The following is a 24,267-nucleotide window of genomic DNA, read 5'->3' as shown; positions in this document are numbered from 1 at the left end:
ATAATATTTTTAAGTGGCCAAGTAAGGGATTTGTATTAACTAAAATCAGTAGTTTGTTTTGTTTTGTTTTGTTTTTTTCTGTACTACCAGGATTCAATCTTGTATGGTGGTGTTTATTTGTAGAGATTCAAACAAAAAAATAAAACCCAAACGTCCAGGGATAAATTTGATCTTAAAGGCATAGAACTTTTTCTTGCCACGGCAGGAGAGGGACTAGAAAATCTTATTGAAGAACCTGAATTATTCATTCCTGATACAGGATAAGAATTTTATAGAAATGGGAATCTCTCTCAAATTAATATAAATGAATTGTAGTTACAGTTCTAAATATATAGGAGAATTAAGCATTTGATAGATAATACATTTCTGTTTAGTGGAAAAGAAATGTTTTAATAAGACAAACATCGTTGGTTGTCCATATGGAAGATAGTACAATTAGACCACTATACTCATGTCATACATAAAAATAAAAATTCAGTGAGTTAAAGGTTTTAATATAAAACCTTCTTCAAGGGGCTGGGGATGTGACTCAAGTGGAAGCACACTCGCCTGGCATGCGCAGGGCACTGGGTTCGATCCCCAGCACCACATAAAAATAAAATAAAGATGTTGTGTCCACCAAAAACTAAAAAATAAATAGTAAAAAAAAAAAATCTCTCCTTTAAAATGATTCTTGAGAGGAGGCCAGATTGGAAAAGAAGTTATCATGACTGTAACACAGAAAGAACTATAATGGAAATGCTGTTCGGCTATCCTAAGATATCATTTGGTTTATACGATCTCTTCAAATGTGTCTCCCTCCAGTCTTCCCCAGCCTATGCCATATGAAATTACTTAGTTTCCTAATTCCAGCATCAACTATCGTTTTGCTTGATGCTTTTTTTGCTTGTAAGTTCTTTATTCCTCTGAGTGCCTATCAAACTCCTACTTATTTTTCAAGTCTCAGTTCAAATATGTTCTTTGCCATGAAACTATCCCAGACACCTTATAAAACTTTTTTATTCCACTAATTGAACTGTCAAAATTATTCATTTATGTGCCTTCTCTTCTAGACTGTTCAAAACAGACATAGACTGTCATAGTCCTCTTGGTACCTAATTCATAGTAAGAGTTAAGTACATTCTTGTTAAACAAATAAATGAATGTTGAATATTATGATTTCAGAAAAACATATGACTGTTTCTCATGATATAATTGTGAACAAAATAATGAACTCCAGTGTTAACAAAGTATTTATTAGTGGATTTATGATTAGCTATCTGCCTTTACTAGTCTAGAAAGTCAATATGAGTCTAGGGAATATCCAGTGAAAACTTTAAGATTTTGTATTAAACTGAGTCTGACAATGCATAATCAGTGACTTCAAAAAATAAATAAAAGGGGGCTGGGGATGTGGCTCAAGCGGTAGCGCGCTCGCCTGGCATGCGTGCGGCCCAGGTTCGATTCTCAGCACCACGTACAAAGATGTTGCGTCCGCCGATAAATAAAAAAAAAAATAAATTTAAAAAAAATAAAAAAAAAAAATAAATAAAAGATTTAAAAAATTTTTCTCTCTCTCTAAAAAAAAAAAAACCTTCTTCAAGCTAGTAAATCAATGAATCACATTTCCTACCTCTTTCTCCTAACACCTTATTAAAGTAATGGTAAAAAAAAAAAAGAAAGAAAGAAAGAAAATTTGAAGTGTGAGCTTACGGTGCCAAAAGAATAAAAAGCAGACAAACTGAAATTTTAGCAGACTTCTAGAAAATGAGGAAATAGAAAAAAAATGATTATTGAAAAAAGGACCTTAAGACTTTAAGACTCTGGTTCTCTTTCCAACATAGTAGACTACCTCTTATTATTTAAAAGTAAAACACTAATTTTAGGAATTTCTCAATAACCTTTGAAATTATTTGGGTTGCCTTTGGATGTTTAAAGACCAGAATTGGGAATTTATACACTAGGCCAGGGTTTGGCAAACTGCTACCTATTTTTAAGATTTATTGGTACACAGACATGCCCGTCCATTTATGTATCTTCTGGGCTGCTTTTGTGTGTTAGCTACAAAGTCAAGTCATTGTGACACAGCCAGATGGCCCACAAAACCTTATAATGTTTATTCTCCACACTTACAAAAAATGTTTGCCAACCCCTGCTCCTGATAATTGTGATGGCTGTCTTGGAGCCTGCCTATATTTGGTATGGTCTTCAGTGGGTCCAATCAATATATGTAGTCATTTACAGAATGTAAGGAGAAGGAAAAGAAGAATGTAGCAGACAGGAGGCTAGTAAAATATGGGGTCTTAGTAGAAAGAGAATAGAGGATAAAAACTTGCATTGTGTCAAGTGAAAAGAATTAAAGTGAATGTGGTGTATTCTGCTTAGAATTTTTAAAAAATCTATTAATATTGATTTTTAATCTAACAAAGTTGTTAGATTTTCATATTTTTCAAAATTTGTTCCCTTTTTTCCTTTTCTAACATTTAGTTTTTCTTTTTCAAAATTTATTGTGCTTTATGGGACTTCAAGGATTATGATGAACAAAACTGGTAATAGACACTTTTTTCCTGATTTTTAACGAGAATACCTCTAACTTAATTTCGGTATTAAGAAAGGTATTTATTGCAGGTTTGGCAGCTTCCCCTCCTGTTTCTAGTTTATAAAGAGTATTTTATAATGAATAGATTCTGGGTTTTTTTTTTTCTTGTCTGGTGTGATGATTATGTAGGTTTTGAAAAATTAATTAATGTATTTAGCAGTTCTGCATATTGAACCCACTGCCTCACACATGCTAGACAAGCACTCTACCATTTAACTAAATCCCAAGCTGTTTTAATTTTTTTTCCTGTCTCTCTTAGGGACGGGTGGTAACTGGGGACTGAGCCCAAGGTTACTCTTATCACTGAACTGCATCCTCAGCCCCATTTATCTTTTGAGACAGGGTCTCACTAAATTGCCCAGGCTGCCCTTGTAATCCTCTATTCTTAGCCTACTGAGTTGCTGGTATTGCAGGTGTATGCCACCACACCCAGCTTTATTTTCTAGACAGTATCTCCCTAAATTGCCTAAACTGACCTTGAATTTGTTTGTGTTCCTCCTGCCTCAGCCTCCTGGGTCACTGGGATTATAGACCTATAATACCACCACACCTGGTTTTTCTTTAATATTTTATTGCAGATAATGATACCAATGTTATCCTATAATTCTATTCTTGAAATAAACTCAACTTGATTCTGTTGTAGATTCTTTACTATGCACTGTTAGCTTTTCTGATAATTTTATCTAGAACCAAAATATTGTTTTGAATCGGTGTTCATAAATTTTTATAATTTTTTTCACATAATCTTTGACTTTTATATTATGGTTATATTGGCTTATGAAATGCATTGAAGAATAGTTGCTATTCTTCTATTCCTGAAAGAGTTTGGGATCGGAATGACTTGTTTCTTAAAAGTTTGGTGAAAGTGTCTAGAAGCCTCGGGATCTCATATTTTTGAGGTTGGGAGAAAGAAGGGAGAAAATGTTTAATCACTAAACTATTAAGATTTTCTGTTTCTTCTTGAATCAGTTTCTCCTCCTTAGAATTTTATTTGTTTTCTGTATGGGAGCCCCTTTCTCTTTCTAATCATATTTAGTCTTTAAAGAACCACCTTTTTTGCTCTTCATACTCTATAAAAGGGTATACACAATGAAAAGGAAGGCTTCTTCTCACAGTATCTTAGATATTCCTTCTAGGGGCAGCACTGAATTTTAGTGTATTCTTTCAGTGGTTTTTTTTGTTTTGTTTTGTTTTTTTCTTGTGCAGTTCTTTCCTTTTTATTAGAGCAAGATAGATGCCATGTAAGACATTAGTGGTTGCACCCCATGCCCTTTTCTTTTTTGGCCATGTTGGGGAGCAAACCCAGGGCCCTTGTGCATGCTACACAAGTATTCTATCACTGAGCTACATCTCCAGCCCTCACCTCATACTTTTAATGCCAATGTATACTCTACTGTATGGATCGATATCCTATTTAAAAGTAGTTGTGCTTTTATACAAAATATAAACTTTCTCATATGAAGTACCCTAAAAGCCAAGTCTACTACTTCTAATCTGGTAACAGATATCCTCACTTCAGAGTGAGTCTCTAAGAAGTCTCTAAGGATTTTACATCCAGTTAACAAATTAATTAAAATAATGTCCCTCACCACCATAACTGTGTCCTTGGAAAAGAGTATATGCCATTTAAATGTCTTTAGTTTAAAAAAAATACTATTTTCATAATTTAAGTATAGTGAAATGTTTCAGAATATTTAAATCTGGGGGCTGGTGCTCAGTGGTGGAGCATTTGCCTGACATGGGTGAGGCACTGGGTTCAATCCTCAGCACCAGATAAAAATAAATAAATAAAATAAATATTATTTTTAAAATATTTAAATCGGTTCCTGGGGCTAAGGCTGTAGCTCAGTGGTAGTATGTAAATTTGGTCCTACTAAGTTTTAGATATGAGGTGCCCCCCCCCCCCCCCCGCAGAAGCCCATGTGTGCATCAATGCCAAAGGTATTTGACATCAGATCAATATTGGCATCAAATTTGCCATTTTAGGTCGGGAGCCATTTTATCTAGCAGCTCCAAAGTTTGGATTCTGAGGCAATGCTGCTTAACTTCCCATAAGAACATTTGCATGCTAAACCATCTACCCCACCCCAGCTTATGATGCAGTTCCTAAGCAGCTTACGAAATTTCTCTTGCAGGCTATAAAGCTGCTCTGTGAGTGCCAACCCGCTGCTGCTCTTGGAGGGACAGCCTTGTGTTGGTTTATCTCGTCCTATTGACAATAAATCTCTTGTGTGAGATTCCTGTATGTGGCATGGTCTTTGGACTTTGCGTGGACTCTGTGAGTGTCCTTTCAAAGGGGTTTAGAGGTAAAATGATTGGGTTATGAGAGCCTTGATCTAATCTGTTGGTAGGGATTAATTATAAAGTAACCATAAGCAGATAGAGTGTCGCTGGAGGAGGTGGGTGATTGGATGCATGTTGTTGGGGTTTATATTTTGTCCTTGTTGAGCAGAGCTTTCTCTGCTTTCTTATTATCATGATCTTAGCTGCTTTCTTTCACCATTCACTTCTGCCATGATGTTCTGCCTCATCTCAAGGCCCCAAGGAATAGAGTTGGCTATCTGTGGACTAAGACCTCTGAAGTTGTGAGCCTCCAAATGAACTTTTTCTCCTCCAGTTGTTCTTGTCAAGTCTTTTGGTCACAGCAACAAAAAAGCTGACTAAAACATATCACTAGCATCAAAGAAACAAACAAAAAACTGTTCTATTTGCAACTTATCCTAGTGGGCAGTATGAGGAATATATGCATTTTTGCTTTTTCCTCATGACTCCTATTTTTCGGTATCTATTATTTTAAAAATCAGGATCTTTTCACAAGTATTTGAGACATCACCTTTATCATGTACCAAATTTGCATATTTACTTCTAGATTTTTAAATAGGTGTTCTAGTGGTTAATCTATTCATTTTGCATTTTACTTCTTTAAAACTTTATTTTTAGGGCTGGGCGTGTGGCTCAGTGGTAGAGTACTTACTTGCCTAGCATGTGCAAGGCCCCAGGTTCAATCCCTAGCATGGCAAAGAAACATACAAAAAAAAAAAAAAAACCCTTTACTATTAAATAACTTTGGACTTACAGAAGAGGTAGAAAAATAGCACAGAGTTTGTTCCTATATGCCCTTCACTTAGCTTTTTCTGATATTAACATCTTACATATTCTTACTGTAATTTTCAAAACTGAGAAATTAACCCATTTGTACAATAAATCTATATATACTACTTTAATTATAAAGGGTTTGTGCAGTATTTTAGTGTATGGTAGGTTTATTCTGTTCTTTTTTTCATATTTCCCTATTTTTGCTAGTTTTAAGAATGGAGTATTAAATTTGTAAAATGTCTTTTTATCATCTTTGGTGTAATCATATAATACTTTTCTGTGCACAACTATTAATATGTCAAATGATATTGATTTCACAATACTAACAGCTTTATCCTTGAAATCTTATTAGATTTTCCATCGCTTCTGGGGTCAGTTTTGACAAACTATATTTTTCTAGTAAATTATCTATTTTATTCAGGTTTTCAATTTTATTTTGCTTAGAGTTAAGTTAAAGGGGCTTTTATTACTTCTGGTTTCCTATCTTTGTGTTGTGTTGTATTCTTGTTTCATTACAACCTAAGTGCTGACAAGTATATCTTTGTTTTTGTTTTTTACTAAAATAAAATAATAAAGCAGTTCCATTTTAAATATATTAAAAAAATTTTCCCAGACTTCTTAAATTAATTAGTAGTTGAGTCCTCCACATTTCATTGGGTATCTTTTGCCTGACACTTTTCTCCCTCCTTGCTTGCTTGCTTTTTTTTGTTGTTTATTTTTTTTTTTTATGTGGTGTTGGGGATTGAACCCAGTGCCTCATGCATGCTAGGCAAGTGCTCTCCCTCTGAGCCACAACCCCAACCTGCTTACTTGCTTTTAATTTAGTACCACAAATATTTTCAATTTATTTTTATTTTTTGGTACTGGGGATTGAACCCAGGGGTGCTTACCCACTGAGCCACATCCCTAGCCCATTTTTATATTTTATTTAGAAGCAGGGTCATATATATATATATCTTTATTTTTTTTTTATATCTTTATTTTATTTATTTATTTTTATGTGGTGCTGAGGTGGCCAGTGCCTGTTACATGCTAGGTGAGTGCTCTACTACCGAGCCACAACCCCAGCACCGAGACAGGGTCTTGATGAGCTGCTTTGGACCTCACTGCTGATGCTGGCTTTGAACTTGCTGTCTTCCTGCCTCGGCCTCCAAACCACTGGGATTATAGGTGTGCACCATTGCACCCAGCTATTTATTTATTTATTGTGGTACTGGGAGATTGAATGCAGGAATACCATACCACTATTGAACTATATCCCCAGCCCTTTTTATTTATTTGAGACAAGATCTTGCTAAATTGTGGATACTAGCCTTGAACTTGTGATCCTCCTGCCTCAGCCTCCTGAGTTGCTGGGATTCCAGGTATTTACCACCACACCATGCTTCTTGCTTTCTTAGGATGTACATAGACATTTGGATCAAAGTCTAGATTACAGTCTTTTTCCTTTCTTTTCCCCCACCCACACTTACAGGATGAGGGATCTCATTAGTGGACAACTTAACTGCAGAGAAATAAATTGAGATGTTTGCATGCTCTCAATAAAGTTAAAGATGGCCGCTATGATGTGTTGGCACAAATTTTTTGTTTTGTTTTGTTTGTTTGTTTGTTTTTTGAGGTACTCCCTAGTACCTCAAACCCACAGCCTCCCTCATGCTAGGTCAAGTACTCCACCACTGAGTCACTACCCTCATCGCCTAAATTTAAAAAAAAAAAAAATGTTGCCAAATGAATTGTAGCTAAGATATATTTGGCACAAATTCTTACAACTGCATAAAAAGCATTCCAAAGTAAATTTATAATTTCACAAATTTTGTATAAAGCAGTTTGGGGTTAGGGTGAGATAGCTGCTACATTCTTGAAGGGACTGATAACATAGGATATTCCCCCATGAAGTATCTGTGTTTTCTGTAAAATTAGATGAAGCATCCTGCTTTCTGGAACAGAAAGAACTTTAATGACTGGGATTCTGGAGATGATCAAAATTTTAATTGTCCTTTTGAAGAGCTGAATTTTTTTTCTCTAATAAAGAGCACTTTTAGTAATTTCTGCTTATCTTGCCTATTTGCTCTTATTGTGATTGTGTAAAGTTATGACCTGCCTCAACCTACCTGTGTGTACTTGTTTTTTCCCTTATTATTTTAATGTAAAATTGTCTGTAATGTTGTTTGAAATAAAGAATGTTAATGTTTACATTGTTAAAGTTGTCAGATCTTTACCTCTGCCACAGTTTTTAATGTGCTGTATATTTCCAGACCTACTTATTAATAGTATAATGTTAAACAGAAAAATGAATGCACTTATGAATTTCTTCTCCATTTTTGAGATGTCTTCTCTGTCTTTAAGAAGCTGAATTACTTTTTTATCTCTTGTTTCTCAATAGGGCAAGGGAGTTTTTTGTTTGTTTTTAAATGTAGATCAACATTAGGTCTTGTAAGAAAATTAAGTGTATTTTTTTATAACTTATATATTAACTTAGCACTTTTATTTTTCACCCTGCTATTTATTACTTAATCCTAACAATGTCCCTATAAATTACATTAAAGCAGGTGGTAAATATCTATTTACAAATCAAAATGAATTTAAATAAAAGGTCAAAGGCTTTTCATTGACCTTGCCTGAAATTGAGACCCAAGTCTTCAGATACAAGTCTAGTGCTCATTTTTTGAAAACCATAAAGACTTTTGCAGATGATTCCTACCCACCAGGAGTCCCCTTTCTCCTCAGGTGCCATCAGGTTGTTACGAGGGTTATCAGTGACTCTGACCATTGTAGAACTCTCTAGATCCAAGTGTTTTGACTTGTTATAGAACGCCAGTATTGTTGTGACTAACCAATGCCATAACCTGTCTGCCTTATTCCTAAATAATGAATTTTCTTTTTCAGAATCATTTTTTTATGTCAAGATCTTTAAACCTTGTAAAGATCTTTTAACTATCAGATAATTAAGACAGCAGGAATTTATTCCAAAATGAGTTTGACATTAAATTCTTGAGGAGCAGGTGGTACTGTGAATTAAATCTAGGGGCTACAGCCTCAGTCCCCTCCCCTTTTTAAGACAGTGTCTCACTAAATGCCCAGGCTATCCTCAATCTTGGAATCCTCCTGCCTTAGCCTCCTCAGTAGTGGGATTATAGGCACATGCCACCAAGCTGGGTGACATTAAACCTTTTCAAAAGAGGAACTGGTGTCCTAAATCTTACTTGGTTAATCTTAACATAATTCCTAGCATTCTATAATTCTTCACATCAAGGATCTCTATTACCTGGCTATCTTTTCTGTCTTCCTAGTCTCCCTCTTCTTTCACAGTCATATACTAACAGTCATACTGTGCTTCACTTCTCTTGGGCAGTCTATTACTAAGATCATCCATTTTCTTTGTCTTTCAGCCTCAGTTTGAGTACAGTGGGCCCCAAGACCACATATGCCGTAGGATAGCCTATTACCTTCATTCTTTTGAGTAAATTTAATATAAATTTATATTACAAATTCTTATGTATCATCTTCCTATCAAAAAGATTTAAAGTCTCAATTTAATGCTTTCTTTTATAACCATTTTATAAATGACTGTGTTTAATGAGATCTTAAGAGAACCTCAGAACTACTTCACCAAGGGTGATGTTTATGACTAGCCTTTTTTTTGAATGAAAGTGATAGAATGGAGTATATGATCTCCTTAATTCATTCTGGCTCTAAAAATCTGTTACAAACAAAATCCAAAAATTAGCATTACTAATATAAATAAATCTCTTATCAGTGATTACAAACATTATTAAAAGTTCTTTCTTCTATTTTAATCCCATTTGTCTTCAGTTAAGACCCAGTGTTTCATCCTCCTAGAAAGATGCTACTGCTTGAACTACATTGTTTTGAGATCAAACCAGAACATTAACAATTCTTCTTTTACATGTCTTGAGAGTTTTATTTCTTTTATCCCTTTCTTTAAAAACACGCAGCCACTATATTTTTAGTAGTGAATTTCAAAATCCTTTTTAACCTTATAGGTCCAAGGGTAGCCAAGGATGGCTGCAGCTTCATATGATCAGTTGTTAAAGCAAGTTGAGGCACTGAAGATGGAGAACTCAAATCTTCGACAAGAGCTAGAAGATAATTCCAATCATCTTACAAAACTGGAAACTGAGGCATCTAATATGAAGGTATCAAGACTGTGACTTTTAATTTTAGTTTATCCCTTTTTATTCAATATTCTCTCTTGTAGACTTGATGATAGGTAAGATACTTACCCCAAAAATGTATTTTAAGGTAAGCAATAATATGTAAACTCCTGTAAAATCTGACACTTATACTTTTAAATAAGATATACTGAATTCTTGGAATGAATCATATAATGTAGCTAAAAGAGACTAGTTAGTTCTTAGTTATTTTTAAACTTAAAAATAAGAGACCAACTTTATCATCATTACAGTGAAGCAAGGTTTTCTGTGTAGTTCATAAAAACTAGCCTCATGATTTTAGAATTTATCTCAAATATGAAAAATACTCTTCCTTCTCTACTTCCTCAGATCTTGTCAGCTCTTAAGTGCTGCAGTGATAGATGATCAGGATGCCCTAGTGGAAAGAGCCATTAACTGAAAGTCAGTACCTGTTCCTATTTCTGACTTTGCCACAAACTGAGCTATATAACCTCTGGTTATCCTTAAGGACTTAAATTGTCTTATTTGGAAAATACAGGCATCATACGAGCATAGGTGATTTCCATGGCACCTTCAAGCATTGAAAAACTGAGAACCTCCAGAAAATGTTATATAAAGTATGCAGACTGTAATGAGGAAAACATTTTAATTTTAAAATAATCAAGGTTAAAACATTTTAATTTCCAGTTACTCAGGTAGAATCTCTTCTTGCTGAATTTAATAACTTTATAGAATTGGAGATTATTAACAACCTTTTCTTTAAAAAAATTAAATTCTTTTTTCTTTAATTTTTTTTTTAATTTTTCCTTCTTTGTGTTGTTTCTGCTGCTTGGCTATTTTAACATCTGAATTCCTGACTATTCTTCCTGTCTGCTCACTACTTTTATTTCTTACTCATTTCTTAGTCTATCCAGTACTTTTTCTACATACTTCAAAGTCTCCTTTGTTCTGTAGGCTTTTGTGTATCACTGAAGTAACTATTCTTGCTCTTCTTTTACCTTTTGTATTCAATATCATAACAGTTCAACCTGTTGCTTTTGCATACTGTTCTTCCTGTATACCTATCTTTCTATTGATTTTCTTCTATTCTAATTGCCTATTTATATAGTAAAACTTCCCAACAATGACAGATCTCTAAAATATCTACTTTGCTTCTATCCTTTTGGAAATGGATAGACTATAAACAAACATTTTTTTTTCCTTACCACAAATTATGTATCAGTCACTTTAAAAACACCTGAGTCAGTTACCTAATAGGATAAAAGAGCTATTTGGTATCTTAATCCTGATGGACACAGTGCAGAGTTTTAAAGATACAGAATTTCATCTACCTCAGTGTGGTATATTTTGCAGAGAACTCCAAGCCAACCTAGATGGATGGTAAATAATCTGTTTTTTAAAGTTTTTAACTACTTCAGCAAACAGAATTTATTTTTGGCCCTAGATTAAATATCCAAAACTGCCAAAAAGAAAGTGGGGAAGGGGGAATGGAGGGAAACATTTTAACCTACCCTTAGATCTATCTCCATGCTAAAATGGAAAGTCTCAGAGAGTGGCAATACAAGACACACTCTTAAATTTCTATGGTGAAATATCATGTTGACCAGTTATCCCTGTGGTGTAGCTATCGAGCACTTGAAACAATGTCTGAATGCAGCCATGAGTTGATTCAAGCCTCTGCAGACATTCTTGCAAATCTATCCATATGTTTCATTAGGATTAGACATCTGGTATCAACAATTGCCACTTTTACAGTGAAATTATTTATGCAATAAATATGACCTATTTATTTGTCTTAGAGGTATTGATACGCACAGGGCTTTGCCTGTGCTAGGCAAGTATTTTACCACTGAGCCACATCCCAATTTGTAAAAAGATACTTTTGTAGTTGGGTTAAATTTAGTGAAACACAATGGTTATTCCCCTCCTCTACAAAAAAAAAATGCTTATTATACTTTGTAATACATTATATAACATTGAATCATGTTTTCTGATCATTATTAGCTTTTTTACTACAAACCAAGACAGAGTATGTCTCTTCCAAGCAGATGACCTGAGTCTAAAATTTATGCAGTAGTACCATCTGGTGGCAAAAGAGGTTATTGCCTTGCTGCTGATTACAAAACATTTATACAAACTATAAATGTTTTCATTGAGTGTGTGTGTGTCATCCAGGGGAATATTTGGGGAAATGAGAGAACTGACTATATATTTGAAGATATTAACAAGTGGTTGTTTTTTAGGCATAATGTTGGCATCATGACTGTGCTAGGAAAGGTCCCCATTTAAATATACATTGAAATATTTACAAATATTTCAAGTATGATGTCTAAGATTCGTTTTCAAAATAAATCTGGGGTGGAGAGGTAGAAATGGAAAAGGTTTGGTGTGGGAATAGATGAAACAAGATTGACCATGAATCAGTGATTATTGGAATGAGTTGTGAAGTTACATAGGGGTTTGTTATAATATTTTATATACTTATGAATGTGCTTAAAATTCTCTGTAATAGAAATATAATAAATCAACACAAATTGCATGGGATTTCAATGACCTGGAATCAGATACATGCAAATTTTTAATTACATTTTTTTAAGAAAAATTATTTGCTATATTCTTCTTTTGGGGGGTGAGGGTTACCAGGGATTGAGCTCAGGGCACTCAACCGCTGAGCCACATCCCCAGCCCTATTTTGTATTTTATTTAGAGTACAGAGTGTCACTGAGTGGCTAAGCACTCACTGTTGCTCAGACTGGCTTTGAACTCGTGATCCTCCTGCCTCAGCCTCCTGAGCCTCTGGGATTACAGGCATTCACTACCACTCCTGGTCTATATTCTTCTTTTGAGTTGAGATCTTGTTATGATGCCCAGACTGGGCTCAAGTGATTCTTCTGCCTCAGCTTCCAAAAAAGCTGGGGCTACAGACATGAATCTCTGCATCCTGTATACTTCAGGACTAGAACTCAATTTGATTGATTTTAAAAATTTTAAGCATAACAACAGGGTAATTATGGTCATGTAGAGATGTGAAGCATTTAAACTGAGAGATGGCACAATATTAGAATTGTCTAATTGTAAACAAATTATTAATGAAGTATTTGCATCTTTGTTGTGTTTTCACAAAACAATATATTTGTAAATTGCTGTATAAAGTGTAAAACAGTATACATATGAAGTATCTTTTCAGAGATCAAAAAATATGAAGTGTACTTACAGAAAAAAATCTATAGCTATGATATACTGGGAAACAGAAATGGATCAAGTAGCATCTTCCCTGAAATGATATAGTTGCTCACTGATAAATGGTATTACTAATCAGACCACAGCATATTTTGTTTGAAATGATTAATTCTGCAACATTTCTAAAAGCGTAAAATATTTTTAAAATGAGTATATAATCTTATTAACTAATTTTTAAACTATTTTTCAGAATTTATAAATTCAAATAACTATATCCTTCTTCAAAATTACATGTATTTTTATTTTTTTTTCAAAGGACGTTTATTTTATTCGTTTCTAATTTCTTCACGATGGATTGACCACTTTGATACCCAAAAATGTTATATCAACTTAGTTACCCCGGTAGTGTATGATGTTACTCTATTTTTATTTTTGTGGGTCTCTTCACATACACAGCATTTTAAAAGCTACCATTTCTCAAATCTTTTTCAAACATTTGTTTTGAATTGCTATATAGTTGCCACATTTCTTCTTTTTTTAATCTATATATTTACTTTTTATTTAATTTGTTAATGTTACATAGTGTTTGCACTGCCCAACCATACCCTATGTTTTCTTCTAAAAATTCTTGGAAATTGAGTACCTCTTCAAGATTGTATGCAGTATGCAACCTCAGACAATCTTACTAGAAAACTCTGGATGAAATATAAAAACCATGCTTGAGCCCGATCAAGATGAGCTGAGATTATTGGTGATTGTCTTCTGTAGAGATGTTGATTCTGGGTACAGAGGGATGTTTATCATTGGCACAAGCAGAAAGACTCGGCTAGGGGTAAAATATAAAAACTGTTGGAGATTTTGGTAAACATGACGGCAAGATATGCAGTGTTGGCACTCAGCGGAGCTGCAAACACATGGTTGATTCTTACTGAGGGACGTTGGCTGAGTCTACTTGTAATGAAGGAGGCTGGGGATAGACTAGGAAGGAGGAATGCTAGGAGGCAAAGTCTTGCTGAAAGGAAAGACATTACTTTACACAACGGGTCTCCGCAAGACATTTGACAGATTTTGGACTTTGTGGTATAGGAGATTAAAGACCAAACATCTGAAATAATAGAAGCAAACCCAGAGATGAACCATATGTTCACGTTAATAGTCAAGGATTTTTAACATAAGTATTGTGTCTTTGTCAGGGGAGGAGAAAGAAAGAAAAATGGACAAAATGGCTAAAAATGGAAAACTGTTGTGGGTTGGTTTTTTGTTTGTTTTGTACCAGGGATTGAACTTGGGGCACTTTTCCACTGAGTACATCCCAAGACTTTTTTTTTTTTTAATAGATTTAGAGACAAGGTCTCACAGAGTTGGTTAGGACCTTGCTGAATTGCTGAAGCTGGCTTTGAACTCAAAACCTTCCTGCCTCAGCCTCCAGAGCTGCTGGGATTTCAGGCATGCACCACCCCAACCAGCCAATGAAACTTTGACAGAGAATTGGAATATAATAAAGATCAAATAGATTTCTAGAACTGAAAAATATGTTTGATATTAACTTATTAAATTGGCTTGACAGCATGATGAACACAGAATTAGTGAACTAATGAGAAGACAGCATTAGTGAACTTAAAGATCAATAGAAAACACCCAACTGAGCACGAAGCAAAAAAAAAAAAAAATGATAGGGTTAGAGTTGTAGCTCAGTTGTTGAGTGCTTGCCTAGCACCACATATAAATAAATAAAGTTCCATTAACAACTAAAACAAATTTTAAAAATTTTTTAAATGGTATTATGAGGCACATAAGCAAGTAGACAAATTATAGTTAGAAACTTCAAATGTAATTGAAGTCTTTGGAGAAAGAATGGAACAAAAGCAATATTTGAAGAGATAGTTGCTGAGAATTAATTGATGTAGGGTTATTAAGACAATGTGGTAAATATAGGAGACTAAAAGACTAACAGGAATAGAGTTCATAAAAATATCTATACATATGGTAATCTGATTTATGACCAAGCATCCTTTATAAATCAGGAAAGCATCCTTTTTGTTATGTGGTGCAGGAGTAATTGAATTATCTGTATGGGGAAAAAGGAATAAAAAAACAACACAGAACCTGATCTCATCCTTGTACTAAAATCAGTCAAGACAGATTATAGACCTATATGTTACAGTCAAAACAGTGGCTTTTAGAAGAGAATATAGGGAATAGCTTCATGTCTAGGAAGGAGGCAAAGATTTCTCAAACAGGATTATCAAAGCCTTGACAGTAAAAGGGAAAAGATGATATAACTTAAACATCATTAAAACTAAGAACTTTTGTTCATCTGTAGACTCTTGTTATGCTTCTAATAGAAAACATAGAATAATAACTTGGAAGAAACAAGATTTCTTAGGACATGTAGCAGACTAAACGTAAAAGAAAAAATTTAAAATTTGACTTCATCAAAATTAAAAATCTGTTTTCCAAAAGATTTCATTAAGAAATTGAAGAGGCAGGGCTGGGATGTAGCTCAGTATTAGACCACTTGCCTAGTGAGTATAAGTCCCTGGGTTCTATTCCCAGCACTACCAAAAGGAAGGAAGAGAAGAAAAGGAAGAAAATGAAAAGGTAAACCATAAGAGAAAATATTTGCTACACATTTATCAAATATTTACTAACATACATGACAGAGGGCTTGGTTCATAATATATTAAGAATTCTTATAAACAGTATCAAAAAAAAAAAAAGGAAATATGGTCCAAAATTTGAAAAGACAATTCAGAAAGGATGATAAGTAGCCATTAAGCACATGAAAAGTGGTTCAACATCATCTGTCATCAGGTAAATAAAAAGATTGTTTCACTCCTACTCAGATGACTTAAGTCCAGTCACCCCAAATGTGGAGCATTGGAATGCTGAGACATTGCCATCAATGATGTAAAAAACCACTTCAGCATATTCTTTTATAGTTAAGCCTTGTGACTCAACATTTGAACTCCTAGAAATATCCACTAAAAGATAAGTGAAATAACATTTATAATAGCCTCCAAACTGATAACCACATATATGTCACATCAAGAGGAAAAATAATAAATAAACTGGAGGATATTCATATAGTAGACTACTATGCAGCATTTAAAAAATTATGAGCCAGCACTGTGGCACATACTTGTAATCCCAGCAGCTGAGGAGACTGAGGCAGGAGGCCAAGTTCAAAGCCAGCCTCAAGAACTTAGGCCCTAAACAACTCAATGAGACCCTGTCTCTAAATAAAATATGAAAAGGGGCTAGGGATGTGGCTCAGTGGTAAAGTGCCCCTGGGCTCAATCCCTGTCAAAAAAAAAAAGAACTGATAATGCAACTGTATGGATGTATCTCACAGGTAACTATGTTAAGCAAAAAACAGAAGGCACAAAAGACCATATACTGTATGGTTCCATTTGAAATAATATTCTGAAGTCATAGTAGTTATTTCTGGAAATGAAGACTGATTGGTAAGGCATTGAGGGAATCCTCTGGAGCGTTGGAAATGTTCTGTTTTTTCACATAGGTGGTGAATACAGATGTGAAAATTCATTGAGTACTTAAAATGAGTGTATTTTTACCTACATATGATATACCTCAATAAAAGCGGAAAAAGATCTTGAGGTTTCTTTTCTTTATCAGGTCATACTGATGGTATCACCTTAAAGGCAAAGTAACTGAATGTCTATAAGTTTATGAGTCCAGCTTTTGTTGGTAAGGTTCATATGAAACTCAAAGCACTTAACAAAAATAATTTAAGGTATACATCATTGGGGTAAATTAGTAACTTTCCAAGGTGGCTACCATGAAACTTTTATTTATTATTTTTTAATTTTAAATTTCAGTGATCTTATTTGCTTTTATTCATAATACCTTAGTAGATTTCTAATAATACAGAAAATTTTTAAAAATAACTTTATTTACAAGTTGTGCAGATTCACTATTTTTAAAACTTAGGAAATTGTTCAAGCAGAAGTATCAACGTCACCCATTTTTATGTGCTTTTTTTTTTTTTTCCTTTTGTGGTACTTGGGATCAAACCCAGGACCTTACACATGCTAGGCAAGCACTGTACCACTGAGCTACACAAGCACCATTTCCCCTTGCCTCCTTGCTTTTTTTCCCCCTCTTAATTCAAAATCCCATCTCCAAAAACAGAGGTGACCTTTTTCTTTATTTTTGTACATTCTCTACAAACATATTTGACGGTATCTTTATTTTACATCATACTTTTTTTCTTATATGATAGATTATCATAATCTTGTCATTAAGAGTTTGTACTTTTCATAGTTGCATAGTTTTCCATCATGTAGCTAATGCTGTGGTTTATTTGATCCTTATTATTATTATATTTTTGAATTTTTTAGATCTTCATACTTTTTCTAATATAATGTTTAAGAATTGGGAAAAAAACAAGCAAAAAAAAATTCACTTGCAGTCCCAACCTTCATAGAATAACATTGGCAATGTCTTGATGTTCTCTATTTAGCATCACCATTAGTTGAGAACTTGTTCAAAATGCAGATTCTCAATCTCCATCCCAAATTATTGAATCAGCAATCTATGTTTTAATAAGATCTTTGGGTGATTCTGATCCATGTTGAGGATTGAAAACCAGCTCTAGGCTTTGGAAAAGAATCTTGTAAAGAGAGATCTGATCAGAACTGTGCTTTAAGGGTTTATTCTAAGAGTGGATTTACCTAAGAAAGAAAATAATGGCATCAAAAGTCAGGAGGCAGAGCATTAGTCATTTGAATATCTACTAAGTGTAAATCAGTATTTTAGCAGATTGTACTTAAATGTGGCATATAAAAGCTTAAATATTAAATTGTTAAATAACAGATAATAACATTAATTTGGGTGGTATTTTGGTCTATCTAAAAAATGATATTTTTTATTGTTTAAAAGTTAAGAGATAATGCCTTTTAGTTGTCCATACAGTATCTTCCACAGGGACTCCTCATAATCACCATTATCACAAATTATCACTTATTGTTATTGAGATATAATATATTAATGATAATGAATAATAGGTAATATACACAGAGTGATCCAAGATGACATTTTTCCCCTTGGCATACCTGAATGCCATGAAACACTTTATGTCTTTAAGAAGTTTTTAGAATTTCATCGTGTTAGGGCTGGAAATGTGGAAGAGTGCTGGGTTCAGTCCCCAAAACCATAAGCAAAAACAATTTATCATGTTAATATTGTGTGTTCTTTTTTCACAGGAAGTACTTAAACAACTACAAGGAAGTATTGAAGATGAAGCTATGGCTTCTTCTGGACAGATTGATTTTTTAGAGCGTCTTAAAGGTAGATTTTTTAAAAGATGTTTTAAAGTAATTTTTTTAAGCCCAAGTTGATAACATTTGGTATGTAAATCCAAGTACACTTTCTTTTGACTTGGGTAGTGATATCAGTTTTCTTGGTTTATCAGACTTACCCGTTACAATGTAATATTTATTTGCTTGTCTTTCTTTAAACGTTTAACTGACTTTTAAAATAAACTATTTAAAATCTCTTCTTTGATACTTTCCAGCTCTTTTTAAAGCTCATTGCTATTATGCCAGTCACAAAATAAGATTTTAGTATGCTGTGTGCCACAGACTAAGTGGTAAATATATCTGAAGAAGTATTGTCTTTCCCTGTTCCATCCAGGATAGTGCTTTGTTTTCCTAATATGTAAGCTAATTCAATGCCATTTTTAGCAAAATTTGTTTTAAAAATGCTTTTCTCATTTTGTTGCTGGAAAATTCCAGTGACAAAATAGGGAAAGGACTTAGTATTAATTGAAACTAGTCAGAGAAATTACTTTTAGATTTTGAAATATTATCTAAAGAGAATCTAAGGAGGGGCCCGGGTTGTAGCTCAAGGGTAAAGCACTTGCCTGGCACCAGTGAGGCCCTAGGTTTGAGCTTCAGCACCACATTAAAGAAATAAATAAAATAAAAATCTTTAAGGACATTTTGTCTGAAAATTCCAGTGACAAAATAGGGAAAGTGCTTAGTAATAACTGAAACTAGTTAGAGAAATTACTTTTGGGTTTTGAAATATTATCTGAAGAGAATCTAAGGAAGGACATTTTGTCTGATTTCCTTTTTAATTCTACCTGTTTTTCTCCGAGATTCAAGCTGATTTTTCAGGGAAAGTCGAGCCATTCTAAATCTAAATAATTGTTTATTCAGCCATGTATATTTGTAGCTAAAATATGAATGTAAGATTTTACTTTTAAAACAATATTAGGGCTGGGATTGTGGCTCAGCGGTAGAGCACTCGCCTAGCACGGGTGGGACCCAAGTTTGATTCTCAGCACAATAAAGGCATTGTGTTGTGTCCATCTACACCTAAAAAATAAATATTAAAAAAATCAAATCCATGATAACATTAAAAAATATCCTCTCTCAGCTATTGTTGGTTTAATAAAAACAATATTAGGAATATTTTGCATGACATAAAGCAGTTGTTATATAAAAACTTGTCTCTGTTTTATTTAGAACTTACCTTAGATAGCAGCAATTTTCCTGGAGTAAAACTACGGTCAAAAATGTCCCTCCGTTCTTATGGAAGCCGGGAAGGATCTGTATCAAGTCGTTCAGGAGAGTGCAGTCCAGTTCCTATGGGGTCATTTCCAAGAAGAGGGTTTGTAAATGGAAGCAGAGAAAGTACTGGATATTTAGAAGAACTTGAGAAAGAGAGGTAACTTTTATTCATTACACAGTACATATTAACTTATACACCCCAAGTTTATTATTGGTATATTGTTTATTATTGTAATATAGAATATACATTATGGATTTATGGTGGGTGAAGAGCATTTACTTTTTTTGGGGGGGCGGGGTTTAAGTTGTTGATGAACCTTTATTTTTATTTATTTATATATGGTACTGAGAATTGAACCCAGTGCCTCACACATGCAAGGCAAGTGCTCTACCATGGAGCTACAAGCCCTGCATTTACATTTTTTAACACAAAAATAGCATTTTTCTGATTGCACTTATAATAAGTCTAAAAATGTAAAGAACGCAGTTTCTTGGGATTCTAAAGACTTATATTTTATCAATTAAATACTTTGAATATTCTGTACATTGAGTAATACACATCACAATATTTATAGCTGGATTATTTATTTATTCATTTATTTATTTTGACTTTTTGGTTATCTTTTAAACTAAATTCAATGACTGATAGATCCAGGGAATGATGACTCTTTCCATTATAGAAGGCCTATTACACCTGATCACAAATAAAACTTTTCTTAATTTATCACTTTCCCCATCTAAAATACATTGCTTATCATATAGAATGAGTACTGGTTCCTCACAGCTATCATATTAATTCTTTTCCTGAAGTTAAAATTATCCCACTATAGATATCAGAATATAGATCATTACCAAAAAATTTTTTCAAGTGTTTTATGTCACCTAAAATATTCTTTAACGTACAGATGGTACCGTATTATCTTCGAATTCCTAAAAGTTTTGTTAGACATTCAAAATGGTAAAATATATATTACATGTTAGCTTTGTGACCTTGGTCAGGTGACTAAATTTTGGGGTCAAATTCTTCTGTAAAACAGGGAATGGTTCAATATTGTGAAGTTGTGAATATTGAGTATTCTTATACCATATATAGAAAAGGCCCAGCATATCTCACCAAGGCAAAAGATTTTTCATTACTTTCTGATTTTAGGTATGCCTGTCTATAAAAATAATGATAATCATCTGGACCAGAAGTGATGTTAAGCTTGGTTTCATCTTTAATTTTACATGGTGTTTTAGTCAGCTTTTTGACTATTGTGACTAAAAGGAACCAATCAGAACAATTGTAGGGGAGGAAAAATTTATATTAGAGGGCTCACAGTTTCAGAAATGTGAGTCCATAGAAGGCTGGCCCCATTCCTTGGGGCTTGAGGTGAGGCAGAAGAGTGTGGTAGAGGGAATCAGCTCACATGATGATCAGAAAGCAGAGAGAAGTCTTCAATTGTCAGATACAAATATATACCCCAAAGCCACACCTCCAATTCTCACCTCCTTCCACCACACCCTACCACTTCAGTTAGCATCATGGATCCCTATCAGGAGATTAATTCACTGATTGGGTTTAAATTCTTCACGACCCAATCATTTCTTCTTCAAACCTTCTTACACTATTTCACATGAGCTTTTGGAGGACACCTCACATCCAAACCATAACACATGGGTCTTTTTTTCGTACCCTGAACTTAAACTATCAAAACACTATTCTAAAAAATAAGCAGGAAAAGAGGGTTCATGGTCTTCCTTTTATTTGTGCCCTTTGAATCTGTTAAGGAGCAAAGGATGTATGAATATACTTTCCTAAGAGTTCATTTTGCTTCATGTAAGTAATGTCTCAGTTTCATCAGCAGAAAGAATTTTGGAAAAAGATTAATTTTTAAAATAGATGTATACTGTGAATACTAGTACCTAACAAATGGAGCCATAAGTAGTGAGGAATACTGGTAATAAAAATGTTCCTTTGTCTCAACCTCTCTGATATGTTTTTTAAAAGTTCTTATTTTCTACCTTGCCATTATTTATTTCTTTCCAGTCTTCCCATATTCTTTAAATCCATAAAAACTTTATTTCTCTGTTTAAAATCTTAAATTCAATGATTTTGATATCTTTTATTATTATATATTACCACACTAAATAACTTCAAGCTAGTATTCTGACTTTTTTTGGGGGGGGGGGCGTGCTGAGGGTTGAACCCCGAGGGGCCTTGTGCTTGAGAGACAAGCACTCTACCAACTAAGCTATACCCCCAGCCCTATATTCTGACTTTTTAACTTCAAGTGAAGAATATATTTCTTGTTAAAATATTAGCCTTTTCTAATGTTACTATAGAAAAGACATTCTCTCACCAGCTTCTGATTCAGGCATTATTACACATTATAAAGAGTTATTTTATCTGAGAAGAAAGAATTATTAGATGCTTTTGCTCAAAGGTTCTCAACCCAGACCAACTGATCATTAGCATCACTAAGTGTGCTTTAAAAAGCATCATCATTAAAAAAAATTCATATTCCACTTCACCCTTTCCTAACCCCAGTCTTGCTTCCCATGAAAGAGTTACTTTTCATAATTCTAAATAATATATTTATATTACTAGTTCTTGATTTATTTTATTTTATTTATTTGGTACCAGTGATTGAACCCATGGAATGTTTTTCCACTGAACTACATTGCTAGTCTTTTTTACTATATATTTTCAGACACAGTCTTGCTAAGTTGCTACCACTGGCCTTGAACCTGCCATACTCCTACCCCAGCTTCCCCAGTTGCTGGGATTACAGGCACGTGCCACAGCACCTGGCATATTTATTACTTTATTAATTCTTATATTTTGAATTTAATATTAATTAATTAGTAATATTCCATGATGAGAATCTAACTCAGTGCCTCACACATGCTAGGTGAGTGCTCTACCACTGAGCCACAACCCAGCCCTTAAGTAACATTCTTATTAATTTTTGTTCTATCTTGTGACTGTATGTTTTAAGCTGCACTATATATGTCAACTGTATGTTTACTTTCATTTTGTTGACACTAGTAACAATTTGTTCTGTGTATTTGATTTTTTTTAAGTTAATTATAGATGTTGAAGTCAAGTGTCTCATTGTGGCTCTATGGTTTTTGGTCACTAAGGAGTTAGTATGCCCGAATTAATTTTTTCTCTCTATTAATAGAATATCATACACTCTCTGCTATTTGCAGAAGATGGTCCTATTTAGAGTATGTCTTTCTCTATAATTGTGTTTTCTAGAATTTCAGATTGTCTTATGTTGTTAGAAGCAGAAATTTGTGTTTTACCATACTACTAGGATCTTCTGGTTTTGTTTTCTTCTTAAGAAAATATTTATTGGTGCCCATTAACTTTTCTGTTCTGATTTGGACTGTTTGTTTTCTAAATGTGCCACAAGACTCTCATGGTAGAATTTCTTGTCATTACACTTCCCATGTAATCCTGATATAATTTATGTCTTTTGATTATTTCTATGTTGGAAAGAAATAGATGGAGTTCTTGCTTGTGGAACAGATCTTTATTTTGCTTTCATACTTGACTTGTAGTTTGGATAGATACAGGCTCAAACTCACTTTTCTTCATCATTATCAAAGTAGCTGATGAGATGTTTGATAGCAATCGGATGATACGAATTGGGTTCTCATTCCTTTGTAGTAGCTATTTTTCCTCTTGAAGCTTTCAAATGCATTGGTATGTGTGTTTTCTTCATCATTGCTGAATATTTATTGGACCCTTTTAATCTGACAATTTGTTTTTCTTCAGGTTTAAAAATTGTTATTTCTTTGATGATTTTCTTCCCTCCCCTCCCTCCCCACCTCCCTCCCTCCCTCCTTCCTTCCTTCCTTGTGATATACAGATGTGGAAGGAGTTTAGGCTTTTACACTGCCCCTGTTCTTGTTGTCAGAAATGTGAGAGCAGCTTCTCATTGGTCTGTGCTCCCCCAAGATTGCTATATCATAAACAGGGCTTCCTTCCTGTGTATTCTCTCACTATTAAAGTTGCTTATTTTTAAAATTGCTTCCCAATAAAGGAAAGGAAATTTTAGCAAGAACAGAACTTTCCTTACACTTACACTCATACTCACTACCAAGATTCATTTATTCCCATATATTTCCTGAGAAAATATCAAACAAGACTTTTTTAAATAACAGTAATGTTAGAGTGAAGAACATTTCTGTGTATGACCAAATTCCAGAAATCATAGTAAAAAGTATCTACAAATAGGACGTCATGAAAATAAAAATTTAGAAATTATAAATAAAGTTTGAAGACAAGTGTTATACTGATAAATATATATGTAGTCCAGTAACTGACAAAGTACTATCATTTTTAATATAGAAAAGGCCCTATAGATGATGAAGAAAAAGTCATAGAAAAGGGCTCAGGTGGTTTTTAAACTTGAAAAAAAAAGCCTCATTCACATTAAGAGACATCAAATTAAAACCATAATGATACACTGTTTTTTAAAAAAATTAGATATGCAAAAATTAAAATGTTGGATTACACACATTGGTGAAAAATGGTAGGAGTTTAAATTGGTATACATCTAACAAGAACAGTAAGTTCTTAGTACTGTATGCTAGGAATTTATCTTGTATGAAATGAGGTATATATAAAGTCACTCAATGTAACAATATTTGTAATAACAAAAGATTTTGGAAAGGCCATAAGTGCCCACTAACGAAGAAGTGGTTATAGTATATCTTTTCATGTATG

General features: G+C 33.8%; 1 protein-coding gene across 8 annotated transcripts in view; it reads left to right on the top strand.

The window, feature by feature from the left end:
* Window positions 1-24,267, top strand: part of Apc (APC regulator of Wnt signaling pathway) — a 121,568-nt gene that overhangs the window by 45,632 nt on the left and 51,669 nt on the right. For all 8 annotated transcript variants that reach the window (XM_076856922.2, XM_076856919.2, XM_076856918.2 and 5 more), the window contains exons 2-4: window positions 9,679-9,831; window positions 18,237-18,321; window positions 19,503-19,704. In XM_076856922.2, coding sequence (XP_076713037.2) covers window positions 9,697-9,831; window positions 18,237-18,321; window positions 19,503-19,704 — 422 coding nt within the window. In that variant the 5' untranslated portion in view covers window positions 9,679-9,696. The remainder of the gene's footprint in view (window positions 1-9,678; window positions 9,832-18,236; window positions 18,322-19,502; window positions 19,705-24,267) is intronic.

Source organism: Callospermophilus lateralis, chromosome 5 (genome assembly GCF_048772815.1).
Source record: "Callospermophilus lateralis isolate mCalLat2 chromosome 5, mCalLat2.hap1, whole genome shotgun sequence".
Classification (NCBI taxonomy): Eukaryota; Metazoa; Chordata; class Mammalia; order Rodentia; family Sciuridae; genus Callospermophilus; species Callospermophilus lateralis.
This window is presented reverse-complemented; position numbering and strand designations above follow the sequence as displayed.